The 13,980-nt window shown below is 34.4% G+C and overlaps 2 protein-coding genes across 3 annotated transcripts; one reads left to right on the plus strand and one right to left on the minus strand.

Annotated features, from left to right (window-relative positions):
• The first annotated feature begins 1,694 nt into the window (after positions 1–1,694).
• On the plus strand, positions 1,695–11,016 carry LOC8283039. Its single transcript, XM_002519935.4, has 15 exons — positions 1,695–2,651; positions 2,732–2,859; positions 2,948–3,080; positions 4,241–4,397; positions 4,475–4,553; positions 5,103–5,143; positions 5,288–5,404; positions 5,556–5,636; positions 7,172–7,234; positions 7,309–7,360; positions 9,144–9,218; positions 10,011–10,058; positions 10,243–10,278; positions 10,375–10,449; positions 10,603–11,016. The coding sequence occupies exons 1-15, from the start codon at positions 2,492–2,494 to the stop codon at positions 10,675–10,677; spliced, it is 1,320 nt and encodes a 439-aa protein (XP_002519981.1). The 5' UTR covers positions 1,695–2,491; the 3' UTR covers positions 10,678–11,016.
• A 120-nt stretch (positions 11,017–11,136) lies between these two features.
• LOC8283040 (bifunctional protein FolD 1, mitochondrial) lies at positions 11,137–13,646 on the minus strand. 2 transcript variants are annotated; one of them, XM_048369625.1, is made up of 5 exons: positions 13,245–13,646; positions 12,585–12,901; positions 11,857–12,093; positions 11,604–11,771; positions 11,137–11,511 (listed from the first exon to the last, which is right to left on the minus strand). In XM_048369625.1, the coding sequence occupies exons 1-5, from the start codon at positions 13,426–13,428 to the stop codon at positions 11,314–11,316; spliced, it is 1,104 nt and encodes a 367-aa protein (XP_048225582.1). In that variant the 5' UTR covers positions 13,429–13,646; the 3' UTR covers positions 11,137–11,313. The 2 variants fall into 2 exon arrangements, with proteins under 2 accessions (XP_048225582.1, XP_002519982.1); XM_002519936.4 differs by having other exon boundaries at positions 11,137–11,484; positions 13,245–13,643.
• Between the last annotated feature and the right edge of the window lie 334 nt (positions 13,647–13,980).

Here is a 13,980-nt window from a genome sequence, read left to right on the forward strand (position 1 = left end):
CCTAATAAACCTCGCCAAAGATCAGAACTCAGGACCTTCTCCATCATCAAATACCGTCCTTAAGCCACAACATCAAAAATATAAGATAAAATAGCATGAAAGCACAACGAGTCGAATACAAAAATAAACCGATCAGAAAAGAAAACCCGGTACGCCATCGAATGTCTAGCCTCTGTAAACTGTTTGTCCGAGGTGAAATGAGGTAGCAGAGAAACTCGATCTTGAGAGGATCGACAATCACTCCTGTACTCCATCAAATCCAGCAACTCATCTTTTCCCAAGCATGCATTCGTCCATAGACGAACTTATATAGAATGATAACATGCCTTAGAAGCGAACAAAGAAACACCAAAGAACAGAATACCCTACACGAAAAATCAGCAAAAAGGCCAAACAAATGCCTAATAAGAAACACTAAAACATGAAAATAAACTAATTACAAAGGAAAAAGGTAAAATAAAGAAACAAGGAAAGGCCGTAATGGCCACCGGAGAGGTTGCCGGTGGACAAACACGCTGACAACCTCCCAACTAAAAATCTTAAAATGTGAAGATAGATAGTTAGAGAGAGAGAAAGAGAGAAAAAATAACATGCATAGGTTCTCCACCGAGAGATAACTATTTTTTTTTTTAATTGTGTCTATGGTTTTCTTGCTATCATCATTTAATTAATTGTGTACATTGGTTCGTTAATCACTTTTCTTACTTGAAATCAGTGGTGGACACAGGGGGTAAGGGGGCATCGCCCCCAAACTTTTTCTTAATTTTTTTTTTTTTATATTTCAAATTTTGCTCTATAAACTTTTTAGATTTTTGATAATTTTTCCAAAAACAACTTTCTGTAAATTTATTTTTCTCTTATTAATAATTTAAAATTTTAATGCTTCATCCGACCGTTGCTTGAAATGTCAAATGACTCAAGTGAAAAATGAATTTATATTTTATTAGCAAAGTGTGATTGAATGATAAAACACTGGTTTCTCATCTTCTGTTATCAAATTGTGATGAAATGTGAAACACTAATTCCATTTTCCCTCAGCAATTGTAAGTAATGCCAAAACAGGAGTTTGCAACGCTTATATGTCTAATAATTTGCTAAGAAAGATAATTTTATTTCTCTTATTTTCTTAAAGAGAATAATCATTTGCCATGTTTAGAATAGAATATAAGAACGGTTAATTTCTATTTTACAGTCAACGAGACTGTAACTTATTGAGCTAATAGTTAATTTATACTGTATAATTCACAAGATCAGAAAAAATTAACTATGTTTATTTGAATGTACTAAAATATCAAATCAAACATGTAATAAAATAGAAAAAATAAAACAACAGAATATTCTTATTATTATTGTAATTTGATTATAAATAAGAAAATATATGTAATGCAATATAGTTAAAATTTTATTGTAATAGTATAAAAATATTAATTTTACTTATAATATTTTTTATGTTATTAGATCGAAAGTGTTACTGAAATTCAATCAACTGCCGTCAAAATCCAGTGGTTGACCACTAATGAACTATGCTGGTAGTAACTAGTAATTTTATCTTAGCAGTTAAAAATGATATTTCATTACAATCCTCCTTAAAAAGTATGAAATGTTGATTAGCAAGCCTAGATTAAGTTGTGTCCGGATCCGAATTGATTGGATAAAGAATATTACTCCAGCTCCAGATCGTAAGCTTCTCCAACAAATACAGGCTCCTTAATCAGGGACAGAACGAAACCAAAATTGCCAATGAACCAAGTGGCATTGGCGTGGGAGCAAAAACACTATGATATATTCTGTTCTCTCTTCCTGCTGATCGCAAATAAGGCATTATCAGAACCGACGCCCGTTTCTTTGTTGGAAATTCATAATTCCTGGGGGAGTCTGCATAGGACATCTCTTAGGTTTGTGGATCTACACCCGCTTGGGGCGAGAGGACTAGTGATTGCTGGTGGGTGGTTGGACGCCAGCCTGCACAGAACCAGATGTTCAAACCTCCTGCCCTTCCACGCTGGGCCCCCAATCCAACCACCCTTACTAATAATAATAATACATTCTTTTTACTGGATATACTCCTAATAGATTAGATTAAATATATAAACAAATGATACATCATATGGGATTATTGGATAATTACTAAATTCTGCTGCTTGCAAAGAAAATTAATGCTAATAAAAATCATTAAAACGGAAGGAATATGCGAAGCGGATCAACGGCCCAGTAACTCGCTTTAGAGAAATTGCTTCTGTTTTTTTTTTTTTTTTTCCTTGAGAAAATTTAGAGAAATTGCTTCGCAATTCCATACATATTGGAATACCATTGTACTATACGAATATATGTCTCGTCTTCTTCTTTTTCTTCTTCTTCTTCACGCCGCTGCTATTTGATCGTTCACGTTTTTCTATTTTTTTTCCCTTCTAATTTATTGATTTGATTTGAGCAACAGTCGTCTAATCAACCCAATAAGAAGACGCAAATATTCTCAAAAAGAAAGAGAGAGATGGCGTCGACAGAAGGTCTAATGCCAATAACAAGGCAATTCTTAGCATCATACTACGACAAATATCCTTTTCAGCCTCTATCCGACGACGTTTCACGTCTCACCTCTGAGATTCGCTCCATTGCCTCTGATTTGCTCAAGGATTCCCCTCCTTCTAAAGGTACGTTCTTGATTTTTGCCACTTCTAATTTTTATTTTTTTATAATTGATGTACTTTTTTTTTTCTTATATATAATTTAGATGAAAGGTTACTAGTAGAAGAAGCAGAGCGTGATCCAATTCATAAAATTGATGAGAATATGTGGAAGAATCGAGAACTTATGGAAGAAATTCTGTTCTTGCTTGATCATTCACGCTGGCCATCTGCTGTAAGCTTTTTCACTTTTTAGTTTTAGCAATGCAATTCAGTTGTTGACTTGATTTCCTAAGTTACTGCATTTTCTAATGCAATGGCAGCTTCGACAACCATCCACACCTGAAGATAGTGAACTTGCTACTGCTATTGCCAAAGTTAGAGATTTTTTCCGAAAGACTTTGAAGACGTTGGAGATTTTCCAAGCTAAAAATTCTGAACGTGTTTTTAATACAGGTTTGTTCTTATCTATGTCTATCTATATTATATCTCTCTACTTGTTTTTGTTTGTTCTTGATTCTTTTCAGTTTTTTTGTGTGTATTTTGTTCTTATAGAGAGGTTTGATACTCATTAGAACATTTGATTCTTTTACAAACTCAAAGCATTCGCTCACGTGCAATCATTAATTTTTGGTCATGTTCTTAACTAGAATAGTTATGTAAATTCTTTATTAAACTTTGTAGTGTTTTTGGGTGATGATGGTGGACTCAGCTAACATTAGGGATCACCCATGGAAGTTTTTTTTTAATTTACAGAGTCTGGAGGAAGAACGATGCCTAAATTGAAACTTAAGCTTCAAAAGATGTTCTTGTCCAATGTGTTTGGTCCCAATAAATGAAGTCATTTTGGGGATAAGTTTGAAGTTCTTTGAAGATGACAAACGATCTCCATATATTGCGTCAAACCATACACAGCTCATTATAGGGTTTTTTAAAGGCACAATGTGGTGATTTTTCTAAAAACTTAGATGTCTCAACTCGCCGAGGATCACATGTATGATGATCCAGTAATTTCTAACTAGCTTGAGAATGTGATTTGTTTTGCTAATTTTTGGGTTAGTTTGATGTCCTATTGCTTATGATTTGTCATTAACAAGGGCACACCTGGCTTGGGCATATATGGGTAGTAAGTGGAGGTGTTGTTCCTTTTTTGATGTGTGTTTGGTTAATATGAAGTTTTATAATTGGGTCCCAAAATTTTGATACATTGTTAGGGTTACATCGCATTGGTGTCTAACCATGTGTATTCATCATAAAATAGTCTGCGAACAACAGTAGTTAGACTTTCAAGAGGAAAATCTTCTTGATTGTTAAACCACGTGTATTCATCATAAAATAGTTTACAAACATGAATAGTTAACCTTTCTAGAGGAAAATTTTCTTGACTTTCTTTACTTTAAAAGGGACGTGCAAATTTATATTTCAATATTGATAGTGATTACCCATTGATTGCATACATTTCTCTACTTGCATGTTGCACAAGAGTTCATGCTGATTTTCTATGTATAGCTTGGCAGCCATTCCATTAGCCATGGCATTGATAAGTCCAGCAAATGCCAGCAGAGAAAATAGTAGGTATTGTCAGTTGACTAAGCTACTTGTGAACATGCTTTCAGTTATGACCTACATGCCACAAGATTTTCGAGGAACACTTATCAGACAACAAAAGGAAAGGTCAGAGAAAAATAAGCAAGCAGAGGTTGATGCTTTAGTTAATTCTGGTGCAACTATACGCGATCGGTATGCTTTGTTATGGAGACAACAAATGGATAGGTGAGGCACCTTGGTTCTTATGATGAAATTAGTGGCATCTACTTCTGTGATCTGATAATGTGTACTTTTCCTCTCAGGAGGAAAATGCTAGCACAGCTTGGTTCTGCCACAGGTGTATATAAAACTCTTGTGAAGTACTTAGTAGGAGTTCCTCAGGTACAATCTTCTCTTCCTACCCCTTCCCTGTTTTCTTTTGTGTGGATGATGGGACCAACATGTTCACGTTTTTGTTCTTCACTTTTGGTCCTAAATTTGAATGGTATGGTCGCTCTATCAGCATCAATTATCTAACTTAGTTTTATTCAATTTATCATTTTTAATTCATCATTTCCCAGGTTTTGTCTATTTTGTTGTTTGTGATTCATAGTTGCTCCTCCTTGATTATTTGACTTGAGTAAGCGAAGGAATATTCTTGCGTTTTGTGGTTCCTGTATTGCAAGCAAATTGAGTATTATTTTCTCCCTCCCTTTTTGTTCTGATGTAATAGATGTAAATATTATTTGTATGCATGTATGCAACTCTGCATGCATTGCTGATGAAGTTATTGGAGTCTTTTAGTTATGATTATGAAGCTGTTGAGCAGTAGAGATGCATTTTGTATTAATCTAAAAAGATTCTGGATGCATCCAGAATATCGTCTGGCCTTTGGAAAAATTCAATTATCATTTACTGATGTCTGTATGCTCTTCACTCCCTTTGGTGCAGGTTTTACTAGATTTTATTCGGACAATAAATGATGATGATGGGTATGCCATCCTTGCTTTCAGGAGTAAAATGCTTTTATTGTATAAATTATTAATGATTACTTACACCTGAGTAGCAAGACAGAAATAATCATGCACAGCTTCTTTAGCCATCAAATAAATTAATAATTTATTGTCTTTCTATAGGCCTATGGAAGAGCAAAGACAACGTTATGGACCACCTTTATATAGCCTTACAGCAATGGTCCTTTCCATTCGAGTGTTGCTTTCACTATCATGGGCGATGTTTGAGGATAGAAAACTGTGAGATCTATTCTCTGACTTTGCTACTGTTTGAATGTATAAAGTTTCTGTAAACCAAAACCTATTATTTCCTGTCTTATTTCAATTAAATTGTGAAACTTTCTTCTGGTTGCCTTTCTGCATTGGAACCTGCTATGTTTTAATGGAGTAGAAAAGGGCATCAAGTTGTTGTGTTGGAACAAGCCGTTGATGTCTATACCCGTGAGTTTGAAAGGTTCATCATCTTCATCGGGTATTGCTTCTATATCTCCCTTAATTTTTATCTTTTCAATATTTATGGTGATTCTATTAATATTATTATTGCAATGGTCAAAAACTGCTTTCTTTGTTTGCTTCTGTAAACAAACTTGATGATCATTGTGTTACTTTTCTAACTTTATTCTGCTTTTAAGTTCATCAATATACAGAAGGATGTGTTAGGATAGTTTTGGCAAAACAGTGGTGATACTTTCTACTAGTTTCTCAAGGCTTTTCTGAAATTCAAAGAAATTTTAAACTCTTCAATGATGAATTACAATTGTTTTTCTTTCTTTTTTCTGATTTAGTGGGAAAAAAGACAGAGCCTATATAAAAAAAGCCCACCTTTGTTTGCTCTGGATCGGGTTAGGGCTTTTTTAAGTTTGAAATTTAACACTCTTGAAAATTGCTGAAGATGCTAATGATTTATGGATGAAATTTGGAGTACAATGGTTCTTCATTAAGGCCATTTTAGTGGTAGGGAAAAGGCATAGGTGAGCACATTTGCAGAAGGTGTAGATAGTAATGCATTTGAGCATGAGTGAAATAGTCACCTGGAAAAGGTTTGGCCATACTCAATATGGTCAAAGGAATGTAAGAGTATGGAAATATGAGTGGCTGAAGTTTTAGGATTCCAGAATATGTAACATAAAGAGAGATAAGGAGACTAACAAGAATGTTGGTCGAAGCAGCAAAAAAAAAGTAATTTAGTGTTTTGACACTTCACTCAAAATTCAGGCTAAATAGAGTAGAATGGAGGAAAAAGGGACTATATAATTGATTCTAGTTAGTTGGAGACAAACTTAGTTGAGTTAGTCGAAGAATCAAAGACAATAATATATGAAAAAAAAAAGACAATAGAGGAAGCTAAAGAAAGATATTCACGCTAGCTTGCATGGCTTCATAGAAAAGTGGGTATCAATGACCAGCATCAGAGATCTTAGATATAAGAAAATTAGATACAAGAGAATCATAAATAGAGCTACAAAGGTTTTACTTTTCCTTATATTATTAGGACAAAACATTGTAGATGGAAACTCCAAAATAAAGCTTATGACTATAACTTGGACTAGAAGAAAATAAACTAGTAAATGAGACCAAGAATTCTAGATTTGACTAATTAATCAATTGTACCTGGGCCCTTTTCGACATCAAATGTGGGTCTCATGCAACATAACAAAAGCAAAAGCCTTGGTTCCTAATTACATGAATATATTTTGTTTCCTTTGCTGCATGTAATAAGCTACTCATTTGGAGAATAACTAAAACTTTAGAGCATTATTTGAAATTGACTAGTGATCTGGCATTCATGGTATCCTTTTCTATTGTTATGTTGCACATTAATTTTTTCCCTACTTGATTGAGACCTGAAAGCATTATAAATTTGAAATTTATAGTGATTGTTTTCATGGGAGCTTTTTCAGCAGTTTTATAGCACATGAATTGCCTGTGCTTAATGATGTTTGCAGTCAAAGAAGAATTTTGGTCATATTTTTCCATGTCTAATAATTTGTCCGTTTGTTTTGCTAGTGAGGTTTTTGCAAATGCCCCTTTCTTTATCTCAGCAGAGGTTGCTGGTGCATTAGCAGGGAGGTAAGTCATCAGATTTCTATGGCAATTAATGCTAGTTTTGTTTCTAGTTGGAGTTATTTTTTATTTCTCAACAGGACAAATGATGAATTCAAAGAGATAAGTGTTCCAGCTGGAAAAACCCATGAGGTTAGTTTATAGTTATATTTGCTCTATCTGAAGTTCATACCTTTTGTATATGTATTTCACTATGTGCATGCCCTTAATGCGTTTGATTGAACTTTTACTTGTTAAACATTTGTTTATATGGTGAAATAGTGCTTCTTAATTGAGATCACTATTTTCAGACACATCCACATTGAACAAGAATAATCATTATATATATTTTATATAGAACAACTGTGAAAACTATATGCTTTTTATTCCAAATTGGTTCTTTTTTTTTTTTATAACTCGAGCTGCATAGCATGTGGAGATCATTGAAATTGAAAAATCATTAAAATCCAAAAAGCTAATCCAATCAAACTTCCTAAATTTTTTGCCAATGAGCTCTATTTAATAGTATAACTCGGGGATATATTGGAATAGGAATTAAAGACTTTGATGAAATTGAAAAGCTTATATTCAATAATAACCTTAAAAGACTCCATAAAAGTAATGGGGTATTTAATACATTTTAAAAGTCAATAGAAATTAGAGGTATTCAATTACAACTCTTGTAAAGTCTATAAAAGTAAATAGATAATCATAAAGTCATTGGCTTTTTTAGACACTTTTATATACTTTGGATAATTTTTTACGTAGTAGTATAAATAAAAAATTTCAAGAATTCTCTTTCACTTACCCTTAAGATTTTTTTTTCTGAGAAACTTGTATTTCTTCTTTTTAAATTCTCATGCAACATTATCATCATTCTTCTTTACCATTTTCTCCATCTAAAAAAAAAGAGATTGGTTGAAACTCAAATGCTAAAAGTTATTCACTAATAATATTTTTTTGTACTCATGAATACAAAAAATAAAAAATTAACCAAAAGTTTCTGATTTTAGTTTTAAGAGGGGCTCTAATAAAAATATGAATTTCAAATGGAAAGTCTAATGAGTTCTGAAAAACCCCACCATAGACTTCTAGGGTTTAGGAAGATCATTTGGATAATTGCTTCTATTGGTAAGAGATAATTGTTGTTAGTTTAGGTATTTATCAAACAAGTAATGTACAAAATATAACGAGCATGACATGAATTTGGTGGTTTGATCGAAGAAAAATCGTGCTATGACCATTTCTTTTCTTTTTTTCTTTTTTTTAAATTATTGTTCTTGAGAAAAACAGTATTCATGTTGTGAGGTAGAAATTTAAGTGGATCTGCATTTGACACAAGAATAAAATGAAATTTATTACTTGAATATGGAGTTGCAAATAACACTATATTGAACAACACTTGAAGTAAACTTAGAAAAGAGAAAACGAAGAAGAAAATAGTAAGAGTATAACAATAATTAATTTCATCTTTTAATGGTTGAATAATAGAGAAATAATAGTTTGTATAAATCAAAGTTGAGAAGGTGGGAAATCTTTCTGGATTTTGTCAATTTGAGAAGGTTTTCTTTTTCTGAAATTGGTTTGAGAGTATATGCTACTAGTTAGATATTCTTTAGATTCCAGAATGTTTCACATTGAATTAGCTGGAGCTATTTAACTTTTTCCTATGAATACATGTCTCTAAAGTTACCTTCTTGATTTTTGGTTCTCTTTTTGGATGTATAAGAGAGTTCAATGGGAAGTTTACTTAACTTGTAAATTTTTTCCAGGTTGCCCTGGAATAGCCCCTTTATAATGTTTGACTTGCTGTGTGGTTTAAATTTTCAGACCTGTTATTGTTGAATTGACTTCTGTACCTATTAACAGTGTGTGGATATCTTCTTTGCACTATTTGAATATTTCACATTGCTTTCTAATTGGAGTTCCTTTATAGGTTTCATTGGTAGTGGACTCAGTAAACTCATACATTGCTTGGGATTTCTCTCTGATACAAGGAAAGATGAATGTGGTATGTTTTCGAACTATTAATGGAGCTGAGTTCTTGACCATTTTTTTTGTTTCTATCACTCTTATTTATCTTGAGTTTTCTACCATTTCTATTTTTTGTTGGTAGTTGCATTGCATGCTGTTCTTAGTGGCTGATTCTGGAACTTTATTAGCTGCTTTCGGTAAAACAGGTTGTCATCGTCTTTAGCAGTGAACTGCAGATGATTTCATGACCTGAGCACATGCTTCAAAGCTATTCTCTCTATAGCTCTGCTGCATTTAGGTTCAGCTCTTCTAATTGTTCCTTCCAAAAGCTTTTGTGGATGTTTTCTATGTTTGCTAATGAGTGTCTTCATTTTGTATTTTCATAGTCTTTCTACTTAAGATTTTGGAAAAATTAGATCAAGAAAGCCTGATAGATGGATGATAAGGCAACTAAGTAGATCTTTTACTTCTGACAAGGTTGTGGGGCACTGTTACAGTATTGAGTGATGGAAGCAGTTGAGTACTTCCTATGTTTTACAGAGAAGAACTTCATTCCTCTGATGTCAGTGAGTGATTTAGGACTAGTGTTAGCTTTCTCAGTAAAGCGGCAGCTTTCTAGTTGTATAGGCTGTCTTGGATGGCCATTTGTCTATCTTCGTTGCTGTAGTTGCTAAGAGCATTATAAAATCTGGCTGGTCTCAAAAGCTTGAACTGGAGTTGAGCTTGTATCAAATAGTGTGGTCATTTTTGACTCGTAATAATATAAATATGCATCCTATTTCTTTTACACCATCTCGATCTTTTGAATCTTTATATCATTTTTTGTCAGGATATTGGATTTAGCGTGGAATATATGGATCCTTCTGGGAAAAGGAGTGTAAGTTAAACTTGAAAGCAGGAATTATTATTGTTTTATTGTTATTTTAACTGCAGAATCTTCCATTCTTTATACCCCAAAAGTTTGCATTATCTTCCTGGTTTCCCTGCTCTTGTTTTTATTCAGATTCATCTATTTATTCTTTTCTTGTATGTGTATGTTGGCATGAACGATTATTCATCAGTTGATTTTACCTTACCGGCGCTATGAATCTGATCAGGTGAGTTGCTGCTATGGAATTGTGGTCTTGTCATGCCCCCAAGTAAATTAGTTAATTCTCAGTTCTCACAGATATATATTGCTGATATTCTCACAGGGAAACTTCAGCACAGTTACTGCTGGGAATTACAAACTCATATGGGATAATTCATATTCAGCATTTTTCAAAAAGGTAGGAAGACATTGGAGTAGGACTTGCCCTCTAGCAGAATTCATTTGGGGTAGTTTATGTCAGCTATCCTGAGAATTATCATCCCGTTAAACTAGTAAGGAGTTGCTAAGTTCTGTGACACGTGTGTAAAATTTCTTGTATATCTTGGAACAGGTCTTACGCTACAAGGTGGACTGTATACCTCCAGTTGTGGAACCATTGCAATCTACAGACCAAGTGGAGGGATGAGAGGCTTCATCATCTTTGCATATAGCATTTGTCAAATGATGGTGCTGATTTCAATCAAATTTATTTGTACCAGTTCATTCTTTCTCTTTTGAAATTTCCAACTCAGTAGAGTTTTTCTTCTTTTCCTGGCACAAGCGATTGGCCAAGAGTATAGTTACTGTAACATGCTTGTATATTACCTGGCATTGGGCATAATCCATTCTTATAATGGCAGTAGCAGCATATGAGCGCCCTTTATTGCTAGTTCTAGAGCAAAGATTGCACGGTCCAATCTCTCACCATTGCATTGTAAAACCTCGGGCAAGTACAAGTTAATTTATAAAATGACAAATTCGTTTAGGATGTTGTATTGGAGTTAAACCGCTTATTTATTATCCGACCATTTCAGGGTCGTCAAAAGTAGATAACGGCCAAGCTGGTGAATGCACGTCCAGTTAGTTGCAATTACAACACTGCACATAGAATCAAAGGTTAGACTTCAGAATTGACTTGATGCGAGAATATGTCCTTTGTTCATGCATCCCCACCCATTGATTATGTAGACGCCTCTAAGCGACCAAATGCGAAATTAATTGCAAAACATAAGGTAGCAAGACCATGGAAAAATATACTGCTGGAAAATAAACACATTAGTAATCAAACAAAGTTATATGTTCGCTTGGCAGAATCAAGAGTGTTTGACAGCAGCATGGCAATAGTCATGGGTCCAACGCCTCCTGGCACAGGGGTAATTGCTGATGCCACCTTCACTGCTTCTTCATAGCAAACATCTCCCGTAAGACGATAACCGCACTCACTGCTGGGATCCTGCCATCCATGTATGAAATTTAAAATCTGGCAGATATTATCTGAATTAAACTGATGCCTCCCACGCAAATAAACAAAATCATATGGAAGACTTCAACAGAAGAAGAATAACTATTTACCTCAACTGGACAAGTTCCCACATCAATAACAACTGCACCAGGCTTTAGCCAGTTGTTGCGGACCAGATTTGGCACTCCAGCAGCTGTAACCACAATATCAGCTTTCCTGGTTATCTCCTCTGGATCATTGGTGAATGCATGCACAACTGTAACAGTTGCATGGTGCCTCTGCTTAGCATTTAAACAACTGAACGTTTATCACATGGTGAGAGCATTAAATGATAAATTCTCTAAAAGCAAAAGGGGGTACCACCTGCAATAGCAAGGATGTGGGCAAACCAACAATGTTGCTTCTCCCAATAACTACCGCATTCTTCCCCTTGATTTCCACATCAGACCTGATTAATAACTCGACGCAACCCTTTGGAGTGCATGGAATAAACAACGGCTCCCTTCCTCTCATGGCAAGATTCCCCATATTTAGTGGATGGAAGCCATCTACATCTTTTTCCAAATTCAGCACATTCAAAATCTTGTTCTCATCCAAATGCTGCCCGAGACATTTTTTTTTTAAGTCATCCATACATCTCAAATAGACTTGCGACAAATCCTGAACTATTTCACCACTATACAAGAGCAACTAAGAACATTACCACTCAAAACAAGACATTCCTGGCCAATGAATATTCAACAATAAAATAATAATTACATAAGGTTGTCCAGTGGCATATGCATTAAGTTTGAGAACTAGGTCCGTCATCTTCATTCTCCAGGAGCAAAGTAAACCACATAAATTTCAGATAAGTCAGAAAGACAAATCTGCATGTACTCTACGAGGTCAATAACACATCTATAAACAAGGCAAGGCATTCGAAGTAACAATACTTAAAAAATGTATTGGGTTCAATTTGAAATATGCAAACCAGAACTTTGGCTGGTGGAGTTTGAAGAGGCTTCAAATATAGAGAAATTCACATATTTTACTTTTTAAGTCAGTAAATTGTAAGGACTAACATATGCTATCATGGTTATGAAAATTACTTGTGGTAGCGGAAGCTGCACAAGAACACCATGAATAGATGAATCCTCATTAAAACTTGTCACAGCATCCATAACTGCATCTTCCGTGCAATCTTCAGGCAGTTCAGTGATAAGAGACTTAATTCCAGCTTCATCACAGGCACTAATCTTGTTACGGACATAAGTTTGAGAGTCTCTCCTCTGACCCACTAAAATAACAGCCAGGCCAGGAACTTTTCCAATGGATTCCTTCATCCTTCTTACTTCAATAGCTATAGTGGACCTAATTTCCTCTGCAATCAACTTCCCATCTATTACAACAGCATCCTGCTCATTGGCTGCAGTGAACATCAGAACACTAATCATACCACGTCTTGACACACACAAAAACACATACAATGACTATAGCTTAGAAAGCAATCAAATTTATGCATAAGAAGTTCAAAACCTGAACTGGGCATTACAGATTGTGAAGATATAGGTATGAACCAACAAATGTTGGGAAATTAATCAAATTAGCCCGAATTGGAAAATCCCATTACAGTCCTAGCTTAAACAAAACCTTACCTCACTATAAAGTTTCCAACTTTACAGGACATTATAAAGAAATAGCATTGCAATGTTAGAGCAATAGACATTAAAGAAAATTAGAAATAGAAAAATGGAACTGACGGCACTTACAAGATGGAAGACAGTGAAAATCATAATTTATAGGAGCCCAAATTTCAGGGAGGTCAAGAGAAACAAGAGATTGAGGAGACTTCAAAATTTGGGTACTTAATTCTCTTCTAATTATGTCTTTCTTTTGCCACGCTGCTGCTAATCCTTTCTCCCTCAGTCTTCTCATAACTGTCATTGCCCTCATATTTTTCCTCTACTTGTTGCAATTCTTAAGTACTAATTTCACATTGTATATATAATTACACTCATTTTAACAATTTCTTGCAATCTGATGAATGAGACAAAGCCCTAATCTAAATATATGAAAAAACCCAAACTAATTATTCCTTTCTCTCATCAATTTCTTTGGTGATGAGCCTGCTGATATATTTATGTGATCAAATTGTTTTCTTGTTCAGAAAAGTAGCTTCAAGTTTGGATTTTGCAGATTTTAGATTTCATGCCATTCAAGATGTGAAGGATGGGCCTTGAATTAGCCCATGTAATCATTGGACTCAAAGGGCTAGCCAGAGTGACCTGGGCTAGGTCAGCTTAAATTTTGGTACCAATTTCTGTACCAAGTGTTTCTTTTAAAATAACAAAAAGAGAAGAAGAAAAAACTAAATATGACCAAGTTATTATGCTCAAATTATGAAAATTAAATGTCAAATAATAATGGCAAAACATATCACTATATAAAAGAAAGTATGTCCTCTCAAATTTAGGAATTAACAAAAAGAATTTCCAGGTTCCACTC

This window comes from Ricinus communis, chromosome 10 (assembly GCF_019578655.1).
Source record: "Ricinus communis isolate WT05 ecotype wild-type chromosome 10, ASM1957865v1, whole genome shotgun sequence".
Taxonomy (NCBI): Eukaryota; Viridiplantae; Streptophyta; class Magnoliopsida; order Malpighiales; family Euphorbiaceae; genus Ricinus; species Ricinus communis.